General features: G+C 39.5%; 2 protein-coding genes across 3 annotated transcripts in view; both read right to left on the reverse strand.

Moving 5' to 3' along the window:
* ubxn1 (UBX domain protein 1) overlaps positions 1-24,118 on the reverse strand; it is a 109,089-nt gene that overhangs the window by 32,124 nt on the left and 52,847 nt on the right. The window lies entirely within an intron of this gene.
* On the reverse strand, positions 144-22,331 carry slc43a1a (solute carrier family 43 member 1a). 2 transcript variants are annotated; one of them, XM_062425943.1, is made up of 15 exons: positions 22,162-22,331; positions 15,499-15,659; positions 14,992-15,184; positions 13,918-13,973; positions 12,885-12,961; positions 5,826-5,918; positions 5,316-5,449; positions 5,071-5,198; positions 4,828-4,974; positions 4,681-4,716; positions 4,452-4,587; positions 4,022-4,151; positions 3,830-3,903; positions 3,345-3,468; positions 144-2,792 (listed from the first exon to the last, which is right to left on the reverse strand). In XM_062425943.1, exons 2-15 carry the CDS (start codon positions 15,650-15,652, stop codon positions 2,595-2,597), a joined length of 1,680 nt encoding a protein of 559 aa, XP_062281927.1. In that variant the 5' UTR covers positions 15,653-15,659; positions 22,162-22,331; the 3' UTR covers positions 144-2,594. The 2 variants fall into 2 exon arrangements, with proteins under 2 accessions (XP_062281927.1, XP_062281926.1); XM_062425942.1 differs by lacking the exons at positions 15,499-15,659; positions 22,162-22,331 and having other exon boundaries at positions 4,828-4,986; positions 14,992-15,161.

The following is a 24,118-nucleotide window of genomic DNA, read 5'->3' on the forward strand; positions in this document are numbered from 1 at the left end:
GATCATTACATGAAGCATTTGATACACTGAGCCACCTTGTTGTTGTGAACTTTAGCTGTATAGATGGATGGCAAAAATAACAATTACACAACAAGTCTTCATTCATACATTTTTTATTTTTATATGAAATACACAAGCTGGATATATTGATTGTAGGCAGGAAAGAAAGGTGTATATTTAGCAAGATACAGCAACACTTCAACCCAAAGGGTAAAGAGAGGAGGTTAGATAAGCCACTGAGAAAGATCATTAATCTTAAAATACAGATGTGGTGAAGCAAAGGGTAGTTTTTTTTTGTTCCTGAGACTGTCAGAAGTGTTGATTAAACTTGATGTGCCAACTGCTGCAAATCCGAGTAACAAAGGCAGATGTACAAGCGAATCACTGACTTGACTGCTAGACTTCAGCTTTAATAGAGAAGAGACAACCATCATCCTATAAGTAATACAACTTCCTGAGGTACAAAAAGCCCAGGTAGTTTTGGTGCATTGGATTCAAACTGTGGATCATGTATAAAAACTGCATTTATAAAATGAAGGAGTGACCACAAATAAACCCTCAGTAACACTGAGTTTTTACCTAAAAGCATAATCTACAGTCTCAAAATCAACAACTGAGGTAAATCAACACATTTGACAGTCAACAAAAACCAAACATGACCAAACTCTGGACTAATGCATCGCAATTTGTCCTGTATGTTTTTGCTCCTGTATGTTCTCCTGAGGAAAAGTGCTGCACTATCGACAATCTTCAAGCCTGGTTTTGGTTTGGCAGAGGCGTTAATCTCATTCACTTCTATTGCACAAAGCCAAGATGGCAGCGAAAGGCACAGAGTTTATAGAAAACACAGAATCTGCTTTCTCTTCAGGGTTAGCAATGATACAAAACGCTGAACACATTTTATATACGAGGAACTACAAAGAAGGAAAAAAATGCATCAAACAAGACTGAAACAACCTATTGAGGATGTCTTGAGTTGATACTGAAATGGATTGAGTTGGGGAAAAAAAATTATTCTTTACAAACTGATTGCATAAATTCATAACATATTGTTGCAGTGTGCATAGCAATGAACATGAGGCATGAGCAAGTACATGAAGGATACATTTTGTTGTCACTTTGGGAGAATGTACATTTTTCTGTTTATCTGCAGCTGACTGTAACAAAGAGATCACAGACCACAGCTGCATCTGTCTTTTCAAAGTGACTTTTGAGTATCAAATCCAAAAAGATCACACAAAAAACAAGTTAAACCACAGCCAGTGTCTCAATACAATGTGATATACTGCACACACCCATATATAGTAATGCAAGCAGAATATGTAACAAAATAAAAGACACCTCAGTTCTATTTACAAAAAATAATTCTGCTGAATGGTAACCCATTGAGCAAAATCACATGACAAAACAAAAAGGCATAAGCGAAATATATACACTTAAAATCATCAAAGCTTCATGTATAATTAGCAAACTACAAAAAAACATTTGCTGATGCTGAAACAAACGCTTCCCTTTTCAACGCTACTGCAGTTAGAGTATAAAAAGACACTTAAATACATTTTTTATACACACACTAGTTCATTACTGTGCATAAAGCAGTACAAAGTGTTTAATATCACCCACACACACCATGTGTCAGCATTTAAAAATCAGTCATATTTTTCCTTATGAAAACAAAAAACAAAAACAAAACAAAAAAACTCCCAAAACTTTTTTTCCCTACATATAAAAAGTCCAGAAATGATGAGGGCTGAATCAGCATCAATATGAATGAAGGATAAAAATGCTGCTCCGATTTAAATTTGTTGTTTTGGGTAAACATTTCATATTTTTCTAATGTGAATAAAAAACAATCGATGGTCAGACATAGGAGTGGTTTGCAGAGAGACAGTACAAAAAAAGGAAACGGAGGAGGTAGATATGGCGTCTCTACAACCAGCCTATCTGTGTGTGTACATGTGTGTGAGTGAATTGCTGGGCTCTGAAAAATACCCCAAAAGCTACCAGAAGTCTGGTATTTAGATTTTCAAATGCTTTAAATTCATAGGTTGTATGCTTATAATAGTGTTTTATACATTTACTGTGTATTTATAGTTTTTACTGAGGGGCTTTACAGTAGAAACAGCACAATTAATATACTAAAAGTTTTTCAGTTTTTTTCCGCCCACTTTTAAAACAATACTGAGAGTGTAACTTTCCTAATCTCATTAAGCTGTTCTTTGGTGTTAGCAAGGCTCGTGGTGATTGTCAGAAGTCTTTGAAAACTAGATAACAGTATTTCAAGTACCGTGATATCCGCAGTCTGACACAAAGGCCATACCTGGATGTGTGCATGTGTCGTTGCGTGTGCTCGCGAGTGAAATCTATGGCTTTAAATCACGCTAATTTGGCTCTTTGACACAAACCAAAATAAATAAACAGCAACAAATGATGATGACACATTTTCTCCCCAAATCATGCCGCAGCATGAAAACAACTTAAAATGTAACTAAAAACATGGATTTATGGATGAGTGGATCGCTGGTGCACATTTTAAAGGCACATATAAAAATAAATCGTACAATTCCCCAAATCTTTGTCTCTGCTCTGTCGTTTTACGCCTCGACAGCAGCGACTCCGTTGCTGTGGGGCTTGTAGCCATTGGCTTCTGTGTGGTTGAGTGCCTGCATCTCCTGACCGGCAGCCCTCTTGTCTCTTTCTTCTTTTTCCTTCAGCAGGTGTCTGCGGTGGTAGTACAGGTAACCCGGCAACAAGAAACCGGCCAATGAGAGGATCAGCAGCCCCAGGTTGATCTGCGGGGTGATTAGATGACATAGACAGAAAGTAGCACAGGTTATTATCTAGCACAGAATATTTTAATTTATTCTCAGTATATATCACTCAGTTTTCCCTCAGCATCTCAGCTCTGTGTGCTTCTGCAGGTTGCCTGCACTCTCACTAATGCTGACAGAGGGGCACAAGTACAGCCAATGAAGAAGAGGAGTAGATCATTTCTAACTGGGTGTAGATTTCTAGCGGGATCATCAGTCACTAAGGAAGTAGGGAACGGGTGAATAAGTTAAAACTGACTGATAAAGATGATTTGTGTGCACTTATGTGTACAAACATACAAATACATTTATTGAGCACACCATATATTAATTTTTTTGATCAAAGTAATTTGTTCTTTGCCTGATAGTAGTGCCTCTTGTGTGCTAGCAAAAAAAAAAAAAATTCTTTGCTCAAAATGCTGCACTGCACCCTCAGAATTGAGACCCAAATATAACTCCATGCAAAGCTTTGTGTGTATCTGTGTCTCTCTGTTTGAAGTGTACAGGCCTGTAAAGATGAGAATGTTTTCTCACCCAGTAGGGGTCTCCTTTCAGCGGTCCGACCATAGCAATGAAGAGTGGCTGCTGTAGCAGAGCGACCACAGCGCTGATCATCGACTGGAGGCCTGTCAGGGTGCCAAAGTGGTTTGACGGGTAGCTGTGGGAGAGACATTCGGTGGTTACAAAGAGTTTGAAAAACCCACTAAAATCAGACGGAGTATTTGACAGACATGCACACTGCATTTAATAATATTCATTTGTATTTTAGTGTTTAACACTATGCTCAGTATAGTCAGTATTTATTCACTTAGTTCAGTGTTGTAGTGTGTTTATTGTACAAATAGGAAACTGCATCCCAGTTTGTCACCACATCTGGTTGTTCTTATCACGTTGTAAAAGTGCTGCTTTATGTTTTATGTTCATATGGCACTGGGAAACAATTCTAAATGATCAGAAAACAGACTGTTTCATTGCCAGATCTCAAACATTATACTGTTATAAAAGTTCAAATTACTCACACGGCAGCGTAGAGGCCTCCGCAGCAGGAGTGGATGAAGCCTCGGACCATAGTGTGGAGGATGAAGGTCAAGACCTAACACATCAACAAGAAAAGAGACAAGGAGCAACACAATGAATGAATCTATCATTGATAGACAGATTTATACTTTGTTTACTTTCTCTGGCCAGCATAATGTGTGAGTGTGTGTTACCTGTAGAGGCAGGCTGTCTATGAGACAGCAGCATCCGAAAGCAAGCAGTAGCATGTTGGTGAGGATAAAAGCCCTCATGGCGTTGGTCACCTTCTGGATCTTACGGTCTCTCTTGGGTATGTTGGTCTGCCTGATGGGAAACAGACAGACGCGTTACAACATTAATGATTACTGAACAACTCCCATTTAAATGTCTTCACCCCACATTCCCCAGTACCAACCTATTCAACACAAATGGGTCATCAAATGACGTTCAGCGAGTTTTCAGTGTTTCTTTAACACAGCGATTAATCAAGAGATCGCGGCTTTTCAGTCAATTTTGTTTTATTTTAGCATCCTGGATGTCTAGTGTTTAAGATGTTTCTGGTTCCTGACAAAAATGACGGTTTGATATCACAACTTCAAAACTCTCACGTCTCATTGCATGTACCTCTGCTCTGTGCCTGGAGGGACGGGCTTCTCCTCTTCACACTCCTTCATCTTCCAGTCCATGATGTAACCGATCAGAGGACAAGTGGCCAGGCACAACAGCTGCAGGGTGCCAAAGATGGACGAGTAGAAACTCACTGAAAGAGGACACATTATATCAGATTAAGTAACAATATATGTGCCACAAAGTCACAAATCAGAATCTGAGACCACATTATAAGGCTGCTCACCTTGCTGTTTTGCCTCAGTCACCAGCTCATCAGATGCTGAAACATGAAAGAAACTGCTCTGTTATAACACTTTTCAATAGTGCAAACAACATATATGAAAACCCAGAAACTGTTTGCTGGGATTGTGTTCGAGGGCTCGACACTCACGGTGTTCATCGCCCTTGGTAACCATGAACTCCAGCATCTTGTTCATGGCCCCCATGAAGAAGATGATCCTCAACTGGGACATCCCCATCGTAACCAGACTCCACAGGAAGATGGGAGAAAACACTGACCGACGGAAAGGAACGGTATCTGAGAGAGGAGCTGACAGTTACACAAGATTACTTATTTATTTTTTGTATATAATAAGGTTTCATTTAATTAAAGACTTAGACTGTCTCAGCTTACTTTGTGCAGGATCAGATCCATTAGGAAGTTTCTCTGTGGAGTGTCGGACGTCACCGTTTTTCTGGCTCAGTCTCTCTGCAACAGCCTTCTGGTCTGATAAAGGCACCTCTTGCTGTGTGAGGATTTTACTGTTACACACAAATACACACAGAGACGTTAGGGTTGAAATACAGGATGTGATAAACTCTCTTCTGTCTCGGTGTCGCTTTAAAGAGATGAAGCAGAAAACTGGTAGCCGCACTGACCTGTAATCCACCTCATCAGGCGTGGGGAAACCTTCTTTCGGCCAGTTAAAGAAACAGTTGAAAAAGACAAACCCGGCAAGACCTGCCCACATCCACATGATCACCTGGAAGGACACGCCTGCATCGTAGATCAGCTAAAGGGGAGAAAGTGAAAAGTTTTTTAAAAAACATATTGCTTTAAAAATGTATCTGTTCTTATAATCATGGCAATCAAATATTGTCATGTAAAATAATGTATTCTATTTTTTATTTATTCATTATCCATTTACTCTAAAGATTAAATTATATCCTAAAGATTCAAGATTTCTCAAACAAGGCTGTACTAGAAAAGTACAAGTATTAGTATTAAAAATGTAACTGTAACGTAGTACTATGATTATATATTTAAATGGTTTATTTAAGAAAGGTGAGTAGAATATGTAAAGATTATTATTATTATATAACTTAAAAATATATATTATTATATAATAATATTATTGTTCGTTCTTAATATATAACTTTGTTGGTTACCTTGACTCCAGGGAAGGTGACAGCAGAGGAGGCGTAGGAACCGATCATCAGAGACATGATAGTGGAGCTCAGAGCACCAAACATATTGGGGAGCTGCAAAGAAAGAGGAGGAGAGGAACATGAAGAAGAGTATATAGATAAACCACAGATATTTGATTCTATTACCCTAATCAATTAATCACTTAAATGTGTGACTGATTTTGACCAGCAGAGGGCAGGCAGCTGCTTTGTGAAAGCAGGACCAGACTGAGAAAGTCATTATTAAGAGAGATTGTGAACTTCTTCTGCCATCAGGGTTTGCACTCAGTAACACTGAGCAAGGCAGACTCATTAAAACAATATTAGTTCCCATGTCATGAGGAAACAAGAAACAAAGTTATGACCCAGTTCAGGTCCTGACCCCATAATTCAGACACAGACTAAGCTACACTTAGACACGCATCCACCGTCTTTATTCTTGCAATTTCAACAAATTCTTTGAATTAGGATTAAAAATGTAGAAGTCAAGGAACTTCACATGGCTCGGTGGACCTGGCTTGGGGGCATGCATGAACACACAGCAAAGGGGACAACGTAGCAGGCACCAGGCACCAGGCACCAGGCACTAACACATCATATATCAGGTCGACCTATTTACTGTAGTAAGAAGCTTAGCTAACATAACAATGACCTATTGTGCTGCCAGCACACTCAGTGTCCTTTGATTAGAGTTTTAAATGGGTCAATCACGATTATAAAATCACATGTCTGGGATTTTAGGTGTGCGGCCCAACAAGCTCACTATTCTCTCTAACGTCTGCGCATGGTTTTCCCAACTTCTGCTGCTGTCACCTAATGTCACAATTCACGAGGAGTGTCTGGCCCTTTTTTCCCTTGCACACGCTCGCCACACCTTTACACTGACCTCACTGCTGCTGGACCCAATGACATCAAATAAGGGTTGGAAAATGGTGAACACAATGAGCCAAAAAGTAGTTAATGCTGGCACTTTTATATTAAAACATTTTCCCCTAAACTATTTCAAGCATTTTTTTCAAGATTGTTTTCAATTTTTTACTTTAATGGATAAACTCACAGTGCAGGTACAGACAGAAAACACAAGGAGAGACAAAAATCCTCTGCCAGATTTGAGCAAGATACGCTGCAGCTAAAAGGTATATGTCTTAACCTTCATGTTGCACAATTCACACATTTATGAATCCAATGCTGACCTCAGGGTTTCTTGGCTACAGCATAGAGAAAAGGCTGTGAATAGAGGCTATAATTCACTGTAAATGCAAACAGTGAACATAATGATTTTAGAAAGTGTGGATCTTCCAACAGCATCTTAGTGTCCATTTAAGTTCTTTTAAACCTACATTAACAGATTTTTTTCACCACTTGTGGTTAAATGTATAAATGTGTTACATATTATCACCTTATAAAGTTGATATGACAAACTTAAAGTGACCTATTTGCACATCCAACAGATACGGTGCAAAATTATCATTCATTGGAAGTCATGTTTCAGGCAACCTGATGAATGTAAGTCCAATACTCACTCTCCTTATGGTTCTGCTTTGGACTCCATGGACTACTGAGGGAAATATCTGTTTTTTTTAGCTGCTAGATGCTCTTTGTTCATCAGCTAACTTTTTCTGTCTGCCTTTTGTTGCTGGGCAGGTAGAGTTCAGTGGATCATTAGAGATCCCTGCTGCTTGAAAAGCTATGAAATAACCCAGGTTTCCAGTAACTTTATTGCCTCATATGGTTATTCCTGGAGCTGCTTTTGGCTCCTTTGTCCAGCAAGACGTGAAGGTGCAAGGAAAGAACACGTTCTTGTGTGAGTGCTGGTTAGGCCTCTGTCTGGAGATAGGGCTGTGGTGACAGCTAGTGGTAAGCAGACCAGTGTGTTTGTGTAGCCTGGGAGGCAAAGGGTCACTTTTGGGGCTGGCACAACCACAATGATGGCAGGTAAACAGGAAAAAAAAAGCTTTCCTGAGGATGTTCAAGAAAAAGCCAGACTGTCTGAGCGAAATGGGAAAAACATCAAGGAGAACACCCATCATTCAGTGGTTCGGAGAATCGAAATACTTCACATCCCGTCTCGTTGTGGCCATGAGAGCTGCTTCACTCTTGACTGCAGAGATTCGTGGAATGTAGGCAAGAGGGCCCTGTGCGCACACAGGGGAGGTTGCATCTCTTATGAATGTTAAAGCAAAGATATTCCAGCCATGTCAGATGTCAGCAAACTGATATTTGCTTTCAGAGAACTAGCAGCAACAACAACCCGTGTGTGTGAGATTCACTTGTGACAAAGAGAGATGGAAAAAGCACCAAGTGTGCATGTGTCAGTGCATGTGCTGGCAATTTTCACAGAATACATTTTTCACACATTGAAACACATGTCCTGCATCCTGACGGTGCCAGGAGGAGGTGGACAGGAACACGTGACTGTTTGGAGGCACATGAGGATCAACTGGTGTCAGAAAGTCACGCACAAATGAAGCTGTGGCTCATTGCTTGTCATGACTAATCAGTTCAGGCTCTACTCCTGGTGTGCTCACTCACTTGGGTGTTGTAAGACTTTGGCACCAAGTTTAATTAAGACTTTAATCGCTGAGAGAGTGGGCCAAATAGTCGCGTAATGAGCACTGAAATTTCTAAATATGTGGAAGAGAGGTTGGATACAAAGAAAAAGTGAAACATTCTTGCAAAGACAGGAAGAAAGAAGAAGTGGGAGTCACATTTTTTTGGTTTGACTGATCTCCCCAGGCTCCAGCTGCAGCCCCTCTATCTGTGGAGCTCCCAGCAGGAAACACTAAACCACAGCTGATTAACACCGGCTTCTTCTCTCCACCTCAACTCTCACTGTACATAGATTGGTCCAGCCTCTGTCCCTCACAGTGCACAGTGTTCTTATCCAGCTGCACTGGTCTTATATAACACAAAAAGTGGTCTAACGTAAAGATCGTGGGTTGATCACACATCTTCTGTTCCCTTTATGGAAGCTCCAACCCATGATGCATGACTGCCACTTTTGAAGTTTCTTTGAAATTGACCCTGAGCATCTTTTCTTAGGGTTGTCCACGATTCCCTGAAGAGGCCTTTAATTGCTCTCCAACCTTTGCTGGCATTCACCAAAGTTAGCACAACACTGATAGTTCTCGTAAATTGCAGCGAGGAACAACTGAAAGCACTTTTCTCACTGGCATGTGATAGGACAGGCCCCCCGCACACAGCCATTACTGTTGAAGGGCAAATCCATATCTGTTACAGTAAATACAACAGGGGACTTTCCTCATACCTTGAGAGCCCACTTGACACAGATGACATGCAAGCTCACAATAAAATGCATACTCTACAACAGGTTTTATTACAGGAATTTAAGTGATGCAGGAACCAGGGCGTCCTGAAGGTTGTGTGTAGTGGTGGAGATCTGACACAAAACCACAAAAGCAGAAGTGAATCGTCTCTATGCTATGTAACAACGGCCTCAAATGAACTTCAAAATTACAAGGGTACAAGTTAATGAGCTTCGAGAATCTAAACTAATTGTTAGAAATGATGGTCTAATGTAATATTTGGATGTTTTCCAAATCATTCTTTTTTTCTTTCTTGATGGTGGCAGGGGTGCCTCAACCTTTTATCAGTTTAGGTAACACCCTTTTACTGTTTTGTTCTTATTATATGATAAATCACTTGGACCGATATTACAGGCTCATGGTCACATGCATTATGCATTCATTAAAATCGATTTATCTCTTCTTCTTCACAGTTTCAATAATTTTGTTTAAAAAAAAAACACACACAAGAGTGATCTGAACTCTGTGATGTGAACAGGCACACTGGTTTTCAAGAAAGTAGTTTGTAATGTTTTGTTTATTCTACTTTTTAATCCAAGGAGACACTTTTCAGCTGAACCAGAGATGTGTCATTCATTCATGTTACTGCTCCTGGAATAGTAATCCTTTGGCCTCTAGCTCTCATTTATAGGCTGCCTCTGGGGATTTCATATTTTGCTGCCAGTTTTCTGCTTTCGTTTGCAACATTACTTTTGTTATTGTTACCATACACATTGTAAATGTGCACACCGCAGTGCACTTGGTGTCTGTAAAGCAAAGAGGGGTTTAACACCTTCATCAAGGATATTTAGGTCATTTAGATCAAATGTTTGACTGAATGTTCAAAACCTGCCTTTAAGTTTTAGGTTATGAGGCTGTTTTTATGATTTGTGTTTTTGCTAGTTGAAAGTTTATGACTGTGTATGCTTAATTGCTCCACCACATTATAAAATATGAATACATACTTTGTTATTGTTTATTAAAACTATAATATGTTATTGTATCACGGGGTAACTAGTTACAGATGGACATTTGCTCCTTTGTGTGCCAGCTACTTCATAATGGCTGGACACATTGGACAATTACAAGCAGAGGAGCACAGATTTCTTGTTTTGAAATCCTTTTGAGCTGTTTCTCTGAAGCTTTTAAGCTCATGCTTAAAAATCATGACGGGATGTGTGCGCGTGTGTCTATGTCCTTGGGCTAAGCCATCATCAGGTCTCCAAAAAAACAACAACAATAACAGAGGTCAGTCAGAGGAGGGCTGAACATTACCCGAGTGTGTGTGTGTGAGTAATATTTATTTTGTGTTCACATGTGATTAATGGAATAGAAAGAGCACATTACCTTCCCATGTCAGACTTATGTGAGTGTGTGTTAGTAGCCAATCACTCTCACTGCAGTAAGTTTCTATGTAGAGTCAGAGGAAGCTTTAGACTGATTCTCGCAACAAATATTAACCTGCATTGCAGGTTTTGTCAGGGACTTTTGTTTTTATGGGTGCAAACATGTGACCTATCCAACTGTATTTAATGCATCTATGAAACATCCATTTGACTCATGCTTAACCTGAGGCTGAATGCATTGTGTGCACTCAATGTACAAGTATGAATGTCATGTTTCTACCATATATGCAAAGTAGTGGTAGTAGTAGTATGCATAGCAAACAGATTTTATAATACTTTTTACTGTCATAGATGAATGCTATTGGATTTTGACTTTATCGAAGTGTTATTTTTTTTACCAAAATAACAAATAAAAGTACGTTTATCTGATTCTGAGGAAAAAGCATTATCTGGACCTAAAATCTTCTCTAATCCATACTTATGTTTACTCTGTATAAACCCTCTGTTGTTTTTTTGAAGTTTCAGAGAAGGGATTTTTTATTTATTTATCTGATTCAAGGGTCTCAGGGTAGTGGTCATATATTGCATAGACTGTAAAAAATGTTAACGAAAAATGTGCAATTTTGGTCTGAATTGTATGGATACTCGTGACTCAGTATCAATAACACTCGTTTTCCAGTTTATGAAACTACAAATTTAAATGACTTGCTAAACCTAATATCCTTTCATTTTGGAACAAGCCTGTTTCATTTTTGTTTTTCTTCCCTTAAAACAATCATGTCAGCCACTGTCAATTGACACTGTCAACAGTGTACAGTGAGACCAAAAGGCACCACTGACTGTTAAGTAGGAAAACATGCATTTGAGAGATAAATGTCTTAACTGTTCTTTTACGACGAGTGACAGTCAGCACACAGAAGAGAGGTCAAAGCAGGGGGTCATCTGTACATATTCAGCTTTGACTTTCATTATGTTGACATCTGTTTCATGTCTGTCTCCCTTTGTGTACATAACCATGCACACACATTTGTACATCCACATGTGTGCACAGTCATGCAGAGTTAAAAAGAATTGATTTTTTGCTGACTGCTGCGCAGAAGAGAGAAACAGACGAGTGGGAACAAACGGGAGAAAGAACAGGAAGAGGAGAAGAAAAGAAGGAGGAAGGAAGTGAGAGGAAGGAGCAGAAGAGACGAGGGAAAGTGTGGCCTTGAGTGTTTTGGATAGAGGTGAGTGGGCAGAGCTTCACGATGGGGGTGTGTGGTCAACCGCAGGCCGTTATTGGCGGAAACACAAACGGGAGACTTTCCATCTGTGACAAGTCATGTGCAGCTCAGACGGAGAAAGCATGCACGCACTGTACCAACATACTTGCCAGGGCACAGGGTAGCGACAACAATAAAACACACTTGATAATGTTGGTACCAGCTGACACATCACACGCAAAAACACATGCCTGCCGTGAATATAAACAAACACAGCTCCCAGTCCTTACACACACTGTTTCCTCAGCTGAGACAAACAGAGGCCCCAGCCATGCTGAACTTCTCAGCTACCAAAACCCCTCTGTTCATTTGTTCTAGGAACAAATCCCGACATTTGTACTTTCTCAGAATAAGTTATGTAACCATGGCAGAGACAGTTCAGTTTTGGCAGTTTCAGCACAAAATATGAGATATCCCCAAAAATCTTTTTTTTGCTGGTAAAAACAAATCAGGTATCTAAATAAGTTGAGAAATGTTCTTATTGAATGACTGCATGATTACTTAAGGTGATGACGCAGCTAAGCAGGCTTGTTATAATTTCTTGCATTTTCTGTTTGTGTGTAGCAAATCAACACACACACAGAGACAGAAAGAGGAAGAGACAGATTGAATTATTTCCTTTTGGCTCAGAAGCCAAATATCAAATGATTTGCAGTGTGTGTCTCATTTTATTCTGCTGAATGACTGGTTTGTTAGATATGCTTTGGACAGCTATATATATTTTTAAAAATTTAAGACACACTGACAACAATTTGGAGGTCTACAGGGACACATACAGTACACAGTGTGAAGACGGGACATTAGGACATTAGATGATCATCTAAACCCAATTTGTGGTTTGCAAATTATACAAAAAAGCACCCATACATAGTTGAGGCAAGACCTTCTCTCTTTCATTCTTTCTTCAGTAGGTCTAAACAGGTCTTTATGTGCAGTAGTTGATAACATCAAGCAGGGTGCTGTTAATCATGTGAGCTGAACCTTACCATAAAAAACCCCATAAAGAACTGGCAAAGAGCAAAGTAATAATCTGTGCTAATAGATAGCATAGAGCATCACTATTATACTCATACTGTATGTCTGGATCTGTGTCTTTTTCTGTTTCTGGCTGGTTGTGTGTCTCACCGTGAGGGAGGTGAAGGTCAGGCAGATGCCTCCAAAGCCGTTCAGAGAGAGAGCGAGGAAGATGAGCGCTGACAGCACTACAGAGAAGAGGAGGAACACAGACAACAAGGAGTTAAAGCAGGAATTCACTTTCTCAGAACAAGGTTTTGAGCACAGCTTGTCCAGAAAGCCGAGCTGGACAAAGTAAACTCGACTCAAATAGATAAGGTTAGAAGCTGGTTGTCATGAGGAGGGGGTATAAAAAAAATGTTGGACACAGACTCTCCAATTTCAAGATGTAGGGGGAAGGGAGTTTCTAACTTTCAGGCATTTAGATGATCAGCTTGAAGCACTAAGGGCAGCAGCCAACAAGGAAATAAAAATACTGCATTTTTAGGTAGCATGCAGTCATTTCCTTGTTTGTGTTCCCAATTTCCCATATAAGACCACATGGCTCACATTGCTGCCAGAGCCAATAGGTGAAGCTTAGTAGTTAACATGAACAGCTGTGAAAAATGTGGGAAAAAAAAAATCGTTTGAGCCAGCTCTTTTTCACACCCGTTAGCACACCTGGTATAACCGTCTGTGTAGCACAGTTAAACTTTAGCATCACAGATGCAGTCGTCTGAAAGTCACTGCTTTGAACCATTTCAACAGCCCTTCTGACTTTGGCAATTTAGCATAAACAATATATTTTTACTCTTTGGCTATGATCAGTGTGTTAACGCATCCTGTGCAAAATATGTTAATATAAAGATATTGTTCTTCCACACAACCAGCTGACTTTGTAATCTTTGAGTAAATTATGACTTCAGGTAGTGCACTTCCAACTGTCAGTCAGCACTCAAACTGTACAATTACTTAAATAATAGACTGAAGTGAGTGAACATAGTGGGAAGTTTTGATGCCACACACAATATTCAAATCAGCCACATGTATACCCATTTTGTAACATATTGCAGCTGGTGAATTGGTATTCGACACGTGTGTGTGTGTGTGTGTGTGTGTGTGTGTGTGTGTTTGTGTGTATGTGTGTGTGTTGATTTCTACTCACCTGAAGGATAGTAGGCCGACACAGCCATCATGATACAGGATGAACCGAAACATGAGCTGTAACGAAAGAACAAGTGCATTTTAAACTCTTGCATACTTTATCACACCATCACAGCATTTATCAATTATACATTGTGTTTGTATAAAAGAGCCAATATGTATAGAAACTTCCAGGATCACTGCCACAGGTTAACTTTCTGTAGGTGACTTACAGTCTCTGTGTTTGTAAATGTCTGATTCACACAGCTGCCACGTTATTGAGATAAAGTGTGATGAGGAATGAATTTAGACACTGTTGAATATGGCCAACAGATTCAAATATAGCAGCTATAAAGTTGACAAATACTCTCACACATAAATAATATCAAAAACTGGCAGTAAAGCCTCAAACTATCAGTGGTTTACCAGCCTGAATGTTAAAACTAATATGCAGCTCCAAATAAAACTCCGTTAATCATCAGCTTGCATCCTATTTCAAAGCATCTGGCATTAATATTCAATTTCATAGTTGCTTAAACTGTGAAAGAGAAAAAGAGTACATGCATGTGAGTGAGTGAGTGAGTGAGTAAGTGCTGTGAAGTTTGATTTTTTTTTTTTTCATTTTACACTTGACTGGCTCTATTCTGGATAGTATTCTTAGTACACTGCAGTCAAGCATGAAAGGGTAGACTACACTTGTTTTCACATGTTTCCACACCCACAGTAAGAAGGAATTTCACTACTTACTACATATATATAGTGAGTACTCATCCACTCTACAACCCCGCCCACATTTACTGATTCACACAAAGGGCACCTCACTCTCCTCCCTGTTTGGGAATGTGATCTGTCTGCTTTTAGTTTTTACTATAACAACAATCAATAGGTAAGCAGTAGTTTTATGCAGCATTCACTTCAGATTCTCTCCATCACAACATTTATAAATGAAATGTGGAGTATTCAGACCTCCACATGATTATCTATAAATAGAGGTTTGAGTTCTTGAAAGGTTTTTTTTCTTTTTTATGCATCCCCACAGACCACCATGCTCAGTTGCAAACGCATCATGTTTGTGACTATTTTTAATTGCCATTACCTGCCCACCAGACGAATTGGGCGTGGCCCAAATCTATCCATCAGGATCCCAAGTGGTAGAGTGGTGGCGCTGAGCAAGAATGAGCCAATGGTGAAGCCCAGATTCAGCATCTCCTCCTGGTCCACGCAGCTGGGCCACTTGTCCACCTCACTACTGGAGGAGTTTCCCGAAGGTAAGACCACTGAGTCGTTCCCTGTGGGAACCAGTGCAGGGGGTTAATAAGAGAGGTGAGTGTTCAGAACATGGACAAAAAAGTGGCCCAATTAATACGATTTTGAGACTTTTCTGACAGTAAGGCTATATGTCATAAATCAGTGATTCCCAGCTTCGGGGTCAGGACCCCCATGATGGGTTGAAAGTTAAATCTGAAGGGTTGTGAACAACAAACAAAATTGAGAACATTCTTGAAGTATCAGGCTGATAAAACCATGTTAATGTGTTATTTGAGTTGTAAAAAGTGGGCGTGCAGAACATCATGGTGAAGTGAAGCAGAGCTGCAGATTTTACCTGAGCACAGGTGCGAGTAGAAGCCTTGCCTCTTCAGCATGATGAGCAGGGAGCCCCAGCCCAGGAGCACGGCCGAACACAACAGGTTTTCAAGCACTGCTGTCACCGCCATCCACCAGCGCCTCCTGTAGGCCTGGAGGAGAGAGGGCGACATCGCTGCTCTGCAACAGAGGAGAGACAAGGAGGGGGAGATGTGAGGGGGGGTGGACAGGAAGAAAATATAATTAAAAGGTCTGAACAGGACAGGATGGACCTATCAAACAAACAGTAATAATAGACAATTTTGAACTGATGGTTATCACACTAAAAATTACAAAAAGTTGCTGGTTCTCGCTACAAAAGAGTGATGACTGGCTGCTTTTTTCTATCATTGTAGATAGACATTTTTTGGTTTTGAACAGCAGGTCAGATAAAACAAACAATGAGAAGATTTCCCCCTGGTCCTGATATTTTATAGACTTTTCAACTAATCTAAGCGATTTTTATTGACAAGATTCAATTAATGAATAATGAAGCATCGCGTCCAGGTTGAAGCTATGGCGAATTGTGATCTGATCACTGAAACAACCACACATATCATATCTTTTGTACTGTAAATGCTGATGTGTCTGCAGGAAGTTGTTTTTGTGAAGGTGCGCCAACGCCAAAGTACTTTGTCCTGCCAGTCTCAGCAGTTGAAATATTAATGTATGTTAGTTATTGAAACATTTTTGTTTTCTTAGCTAGCCTGTACGAAATAAATGTGGTGCTCTTTGACCTTCTAGCGGAAGTGATATAGGCAGTAAAGACATCTGAACACAAGTGGTCAACACAAACGCTCGATATGCATGATAGATGCAACATGTATGGTGATGGTGACATGTCTATTTAGCTCAAGATAGCTTCCAATGCTCATCCCTAGCTATGGCCTTTACTGCACATAAATCTACAAGAAAATGAAAACAAATAAAATGCCATGAGCAACAGATCATTCATTCCAAAACTTAAGTACAAAATGATCAATTTGTGATCCATTTTAAGATCCGCAAATTGACCCCCCCCCCCCCCCCCAAAAAAAAAAAGAGAAAAAACCCTTAACACTTTCTGATTTCATTCTGCCTTCCACTGAAAAAGAAAACTGTGATAATTCATTATGTTTGCTTCACTGGGGAGACCTGATGTGGTCTTTTTGCATTTTTCTCTCAGCTTCCCTAATGAGTGCCCATGTGACCGGTCATTGTTTTGTAAATCCCAGTTGGGTACCTGACACCTTGCACTGCATTGTCCTCAGAAATCCACCCACTGTGCTGTCAGCAGAGCAGCTATTTCACACTTTGATTGAAGGAAACAATGCAGAGTGCTCAGCCTGTTTGCTTGTTTTCTGAAAACATGGAGAGCATCTGAAAACGGCGACATTTCCATATGAAAGTGACACAGAGTTGAATCCAAGGAGTATCTGACTACACTGAAAGTTTGGCTTTCCCTCACTGGGATTAACTTGTGCAACTTTTATGTAAACAACAACACACACACAAATAAAACAAATGTGACTGACCAGATAAAAATCAGTTTAGTCATGACCACCTACACACACACACACACAGGACAGGTCAGCTATAACCTGTGACAAAAGTGACCAACACACAGACTTGCAGTCATGACCACCCTGACACAAACACACACACACAAACACACACACATGCACGTGTACACACACATCTGGAAAACATCTAAACAAGAAACAAAAAATCCAAATATAACCAGCTATTCCATTTGGCGCTGAACCAAGAGGGACTGGAGGGCAACAGAGGGAGGAAAGTCTTGATCTGAAGAGGGGTGGGAGGGGGTGGGGTGGGAGGCTGCAGTCAAACCCTCAAACAGGAAACACTCAGTAGTTTTTAATGAGGACATCTTGAATGGGTGTGTGTGTGTGTTGTATGGGAGAAGGAGAGAGGATCTAATGGGACAGATTTGTCTCTGCGTGTGTCCATGAGTCCGAGTATGTGCTTGTGAGGAGTGCGTGTAATGCGATTATCCATAGTCCAGTGCACTGCGTTTGTGCTGAAAAGAGAGTTGTAAAAGGGGGGGATTTCTTTTGTAACTGACACCCCATGCTGAAAACACACACACACACACACACACACACACACACACACACACACACACACACACACACACACACACGACTCCCCAACCCTCAACAACAGGGCAACAGGGCAAGAAAGCGCTCATTCATTCAGTCATGTTAATATATAACACACACATTAACTTTTAGTTAATCAAGAGTCCACAGAGGAAGCAAAGTGATGGTGTGAATAATTAGTGATCAGGATAATAATCTCTATAAATATATATCATGTTATCAGTTTAACCTTCTCTGATGTGATAGACAGAGTAGACATTTGAATGATTGCACAAATGTTCATGTTTCAGTTTGTGTGTTAAAAAGCTTCATGCAGTTTGTCAAATATTGAGTTCTATGAAACTGGCCGCAGGTTATAAAGCAGAAAACAAATGAAAATGAATGATTCCTACTTCTTAGGACTGCAACACAACTATTTTCATTATAAATTAATTTGCTGATTATTTTCTCGATTAAGCAATTCATTGTTTTATATTATTACATATACTATATATAATTCAAAAGTGATCAAAATGTTGAAAAATGCCTGTGAGAAAGATCCCATGGTAACATTATATCAACCAATCAACAGTCTAAAATCCAAAGAAATTCAGTTTACTGACATGAGATACAGAAAAGCTTAAAATCTTCACATTTGAGAAGCTGCATTTTTGCTTTAGAAAAATGACCAATTATCACAATAGTTACTGCTCTATTATTAATTTATTTACTGATTATTTTCTCAACTAATTGCATGTGTAGTCTAAAAAAGTCAGCAAAATGGCAAAAAAACAAACAACCATCACAGTTTTCGTGATGTCTTTACAACTGTCTACAACCCAAATATAGTATGTTCAGTTTAGTATCGCAGATGACTAAGACAGCCATTAAAAGAAACAACAACTAAATCTAAATCTGAGTAGTTGCTGTTTAATTTTCCATTTATAGAGTAATGATTAAAGAGACCACTCATTTCAGCTATACTACTCTTTTGAAAAAATATGATCAACCATGTTAGGAACCTTTACAGGAAACCACCATGTACCATAAATGACTGTGTTGACCCTACCATGACACCATCATGTGAGAGGGCTACTATCATATCATGAGTTACTAATGATGAAACGAGTGTGTCCTTTATCTATAATCATAACAAGAAATGGGTTAAATGAATAATCACAATAATCAATATTCACTATATCACAATAATCACTGTATTGTCAATGTTGAAACCTTTATTTAGAAAGTTATAAAAAGTAACGACACCAGCATCTTGGAGACAAAACATCCCCACCTCCAGGTCTATTTAGTAGCTATTCTGGAGCTTTTGACTGGATCACATGGTCCTCACCAGCAAGGCTGGATTAGTACCCCACGGGCTACTTGGCACTGATGCTCATGGACCCCCCACACTGTCTCGGCGCACAAATCACCTGATGATACCCACCCTCGCCATTAAAATCCACCTTAATTATTTTGAGCTTCCAGTCAAGCTGACATATCAAATCACACCCCTGTTGGTCAAAAGCTGAATAAGTAGTTCAGCTGAGCTGGGAGCCGGTATGCCTGTACAGTTCAATAAACCAAGATCTGAAATACTTTCATTTCACTTAGAAATCACAAGAAAATGAGTGATGCTGACTGTACTCATTTTTAACTACTATTTCAGATCTGAATGTAAATCTGCATTTATGTGCTGAATGCCAGTTTCTCGCTGCATCACTTTGGGCACTATTAATCCTCTCCATGTTCCCTTTCTCTATACTTTCCAAGTCAACACACCGAAGCGATTAAGTGCAGAACTCGTCCCAGAGTTGACCACAACACAACATGTATAATATGTTTATAGATTAATTCAATAAAACAGACAGACAGATAAGTCTGTCAAGCAAAGAACAGACACAGTCTATTAAAGGCCCAAGTATGGAGGCTAATGCCACATGAACTGGATTTACAGTGCTGTGGCTGCACATACAGTAAATGCACATCGCACACACTTAGCATTACTCATGAGACACTATGCAAAGAAGTCATGGCTACTCAGTGTCAAGAAACAAGTGCTTGTGTCTGTGAAAAAGGTATCAGTTGCTCCTGTGTGTGTGTGTATGTATGTGTGTGTGTGTTTTTGTTTGTGTTTGAGCTCAGGTTATACAGCCACGTGAATTGACGCAAGACACGCACGTCACGCAAGTTTAGGCCGGCACTTCTGCTTATCACGCACTCTTCCTCTCAGTTTCCCGCCTATTTTGTGCAACCTGTGACCACAGCGGTTAATGACAAACTGTCATGCTGAGGAGCAGAGGCAGAGAGGAGCAGCCTGATGTTGTGACAACAGAAGGTCGTCAAATGACGTAGACATGCAAACAAGCTTCGACACGAAGATGCAGGGCTTTTTAAGGTTGGCAAACAGTCATAAAGCCTTGTTATAGCAACGTGAAGTGTGTGTGTGTGTGCGTGTGCATGTGAATGTGGGTGTGTATGTGGGTGTGTGTTTGTGTGTGTAGAGAGAGCAGGTGAGGTCCCAAAGAGAGAAACACTATATAAGGAAGCTGCTTCCTGAAATACCTGAGCCCTTGACTGATGCAATGTTGCCTTGATTAACATCACGGATATGGCCATGGAGAGTTTAGTTATTTATAGTGTGGTTGAGGTTTGGAATATTGATGGTCAAACAAACTTTTATCTTCTTCTTTTTCTTCCATTTTTTCTGCATTAACATTTGAGTTGACGATGACATGTTTGATTCATCATGTGATCTGATTTCTTTCAAGTCTCTGGGTTGCTGCTCCCATCCAGTGCTGCTCTTTTTCCCCCGGCAGGGATGTTTCTGACCTTGACCAGTCGTGTTTATCAACCTCTGCAGGACATAAAGTACCGCAGGGCAAACTCTTTATCCTCACAAGTTTCCAAGAAAATAAACCACACGCCACGGGAGCCTCTGTTCCCCGACGAGTCCAAAAAAACGCAAACTCCGAAGCTGCTGGCCGGAGAGCAGCTGTCTCTCCGCGGGCATGACCTCAGCCCGGGGTCCGGTTACCGACACCGTGGGGACCGTCCAGTCAGCTGGGACGTTAATGTGCTGTCCAAAATGTTGTACTTGTGAATGCAACACACATAAGCGAACCAATATAGGGCTTATACACACTCCCCTCATCCTTAATGCAACGCATGTCTACAATTAGTGAAACAACAAAAAATTCACTATTTTGATAATCAACTATGTTTTTTGAGTCATTCTGGTTTATCTGGAGATTATCTGGTTCCAGCCTCTTACAGGAATACAATATTATTACAAATTCATGTTTTCTGGTGTCTGAAGCTTAACACTTATTATATCTTTGGATTTTTTAATGCTGGCTGGGACGAAACAAAACATTTGATTTGAGGATGTCCTTTTGGGCTCAGGGAGACAGTAATTGACTGTTTTTCCAGATCAATTGATTATTTAGGAAGATAACTGACATATTATGCGATAATGACAATGACTCCCCTATAGGTAAGTGTAAATTATATGAAAAGAGCCAGAAATAACTTTCAGAATAGATGACAAGAGGAATTTTTATCAGAAAATATATCAGATTTAATTAGCCTGATGGTTAGTTGGAAAATTAGCCACCAAGAGTTTTGGTAACTGAGTTATGAATCACTGATGAATCATGAGACATTTTCCAGTTCAGGCTCGCCAAATGTAAACATTTGCTGCTATTCTCAGTTTCTTTAAACTTCAATTAAACACTGTGTGGTTTTGGACTATTAGTCAGACAAAATAAGCAAGTTGAAGATACCAGTAAGCTTTAGGGAATTTTGATTCATGACATTTTTCACTAAACTATTTAGGATAGGCTAAATGATGTACACCAGTTTTACTTACAGATATAGTATGAGTAGGCTGTTGTACTCTATGGGATAATATTTAAGAATGAAACGTGCTTTGACTCGATGAAGCAAAATCCTACAAAACTCTTAATTTGGTATGTTAACAGACTTCTTTAGTTCAAGTTTAAACTGAAGATATCAATGAGAGCATGAAGTTCATATGTCTGACCAGCCTTGAAGGCATCACGTCTGTCTTTTGTTCATCCAGACGTGTTTCCTCCAGTGGCTCGTTAAAATTTAAATGTGATGGTAGATAAGTAGTCACATCAATGTATGTGTGTGTGTAATTTTATGTAGGCCTATGTTTAATAGAAAGTGAGCCATCAGACAATGAACCACGGGAGAAGTGTCTTTTCAATGAAAGAGAGGATTAGACTGTAAGCATGGGCAGCTCACTTCCGAAACAAAGTTTCCATCGCTCTTTTCCGTTTCCTTCACTCAAGCCTCGTTTTTGTGCCTTCCACCTCTTCATATCTTTACATCCAGAGTTTTATTAATTTCTCATCAGACATATTCCTCAAACAGCATTCTTTGTCATCTAATGTCAAAGAGTAGATGCTTCAGTTTCATCGTGCCACGTGTGAGAAGCCGGTTTGTCGAGATGCCGCCAAACACAGGTAATACAACTTATTTATACACGACGTCAACGATTTCATCTTTACAGAACAATAAACCCATTTACTTACTTCAGTTGTTTGTCTTCTCACAGAGGAAAATACTTGTGATGCTTCTTTTAAAATCTCTTGCTGCTCACTATATGTAAAAATTGAAATTGAAACTCTCACAGCTGGCTTTTCTTTTCCTTGATCAGTAGGCTATGCAGGCACAGACTCAAACTTTTATATTTAAAAAAACGTATCCTCTCTAAACCTCCTCCCTTTCCTTATTTCCCCCTTTCGTGTTAGTTCCTACAACAGTCCACGCTACTTTTCTTTCTCTGGTGTCATTACAGACATCCCCCTAGTCCTAATTTGACTTAATTCCCTCCCTCTTTCTTCGCCTCCCCGGGGGTGGAGAGACAAGTCACCACTACCATTCACCAGTGCACACAGAAAAAATGTATTTTTTAACTCAGTTCAATGCACATGTCCTCAATGCAGCCTGCATCTCATGTCTCCTATAAAGCTCTTTACACAGGAATTAATGACATAAAAGGAGCCATTCAACATCAACATGATGTCATGAAGCAAATATGAGCTTATAGGAAAATTATTGTTAAAAAACTCTAAGGGCAAGGACAATTATATGAAATAAATACATTTCAATAAAGGGAGTGAATGTATGTAGCAATTTGTGGATGAATTAAAAATGTGTCGAGATCTGGATGGTCTAGTATAAGTCTGGATAACATAAAATAGTATATCATCATTTATGCTTACTGGGGAAGAATATATTATGTTTGACGTAGACATACATTAGTATTGGCTATGCATACAGTTTTTCTTTCTATTTTTTTTCTTGCCCGTTTTTTTTCTTTTCTTCTTTTGTCTCATATTTCAATAGACCGAAATAAATATCAAATCCATCAGTCAATCAATATCATTATGACACATGACATTACATCAAAGCAAAATAGTTCAATAATGTAGAAATACTCGACAAGATACTGAGTTATCACTGTTGCTTTGCATTGAACCAGTTTCTTTGTGATTACTTATGTGGTTTTTTGTTGTATTACTAATAAAGTAACTGCTTACAGAGACGGTTTTAATGGGACATATTCAGTGCAGTCCGTCATTTTATATGATACAAAACAGACACAAGTTAATGCAATGATGCAGTGCTGTTTGTACCACAGTCATAAAACATTAATGAGTCTGAAATGTCACTGTCACATGAAACCATACAAGTCATCATGTGACAATAGTAACTCAAATGAAGGAGCAGGCCTCAGAACAATGATTGTTTTTCTTGTGTCATCTTATATATTTTTCCAAATCGGGAGAAAAAAACGTAGTTGACGCCCACATCCAATAAACTGTAAACAGATGCTGGACCAAGGACACAATGTAAAAAAGAATGATGAAGGTCCCTTAATTGTACTATAATGATGGCGGATGTCTCATTAAAGTGCATCCAAGGGAGCTACAGTACAGCATGCAGACCTTCATCCCCCCCCCCCCCCCCCCCCCAAAATCAAAATTACAATGAAAACAAACTCACGTTAATGTTTTTGTGATATTTATTTCATTATGACATCCAGTGGACTGTTTCTGGGATAAAGAAATGACTAAAATTCAAATAAAATCTACATTAAGATGAAATTCATGTTTAAATGTGGAAGGCAGAACTATAAATAAGTAAATTTAACTAATGAAAATCTATTGTCATGTTGGAGAGCCACCTGTTGCTACATTACATGTAAACCCTCCAACATTACAGCAGGTTTGTGGCCTCCAGGAGGCAAAGGCCGAGACCTTTTGGCACGTGCTTTCCATTTCAAACACTCTGGTCCAGCTAATTAAAGACACACTAAATCACACAATATCTTTCACTGAAAATAATATTCTTCAAAGAGGAGCAGCTGGCACAGAAGGCAGTCTTTATAAAGTGTAGATCATCAGCTTATATCAGCTTAACTTTTCTGTATGCACAGAAACATTCAGCTTCCATCTTTATTGCTTTATTGGTTTGACAGCTGAG

Source organism: Scomber scombrus, chromosome 9 (genome assembly GCF_963691925.1).
Source record: "Scomber scombrus chromosome 9, fScoSco1.1, whole genome shotgun sequence".
NCBI classification, from domain to species: domain Eukaryota; kingdom Metazoa; phylum Chordata; class Actinopteri; order Scombriformes; family Scombridae; genus Scomber; species Scomber scombrus.

What these genes read in the sequence shown, in the direction of transcription:
- slc43a1a (XM_062425943.1), bottom strand. Translation starts at nt 15,652, where the DNA reads ATGTCGCCCTCTCTCCTCCAGGCCTACAGGAGGCGCTGGTGGATGGCG. An exon ending in TGACCTTCACCTCCCTCACG is followed by an intron (nt 5,919 to 12,884) that starts GTGAGACACACA and finishes CTTTCTTTGCAG; the next exon opens with CTCCCCAATATGTTTGGTGC. An exon ending in TACCAAGGGCGATGAACACC is followed by an intron (nt 4,717 to 4,827) that starts GTGAGTGTCGAG and finishes TTCATGTTTCAG; the next exon opens with CATCTGATGAGCTGGTGACT.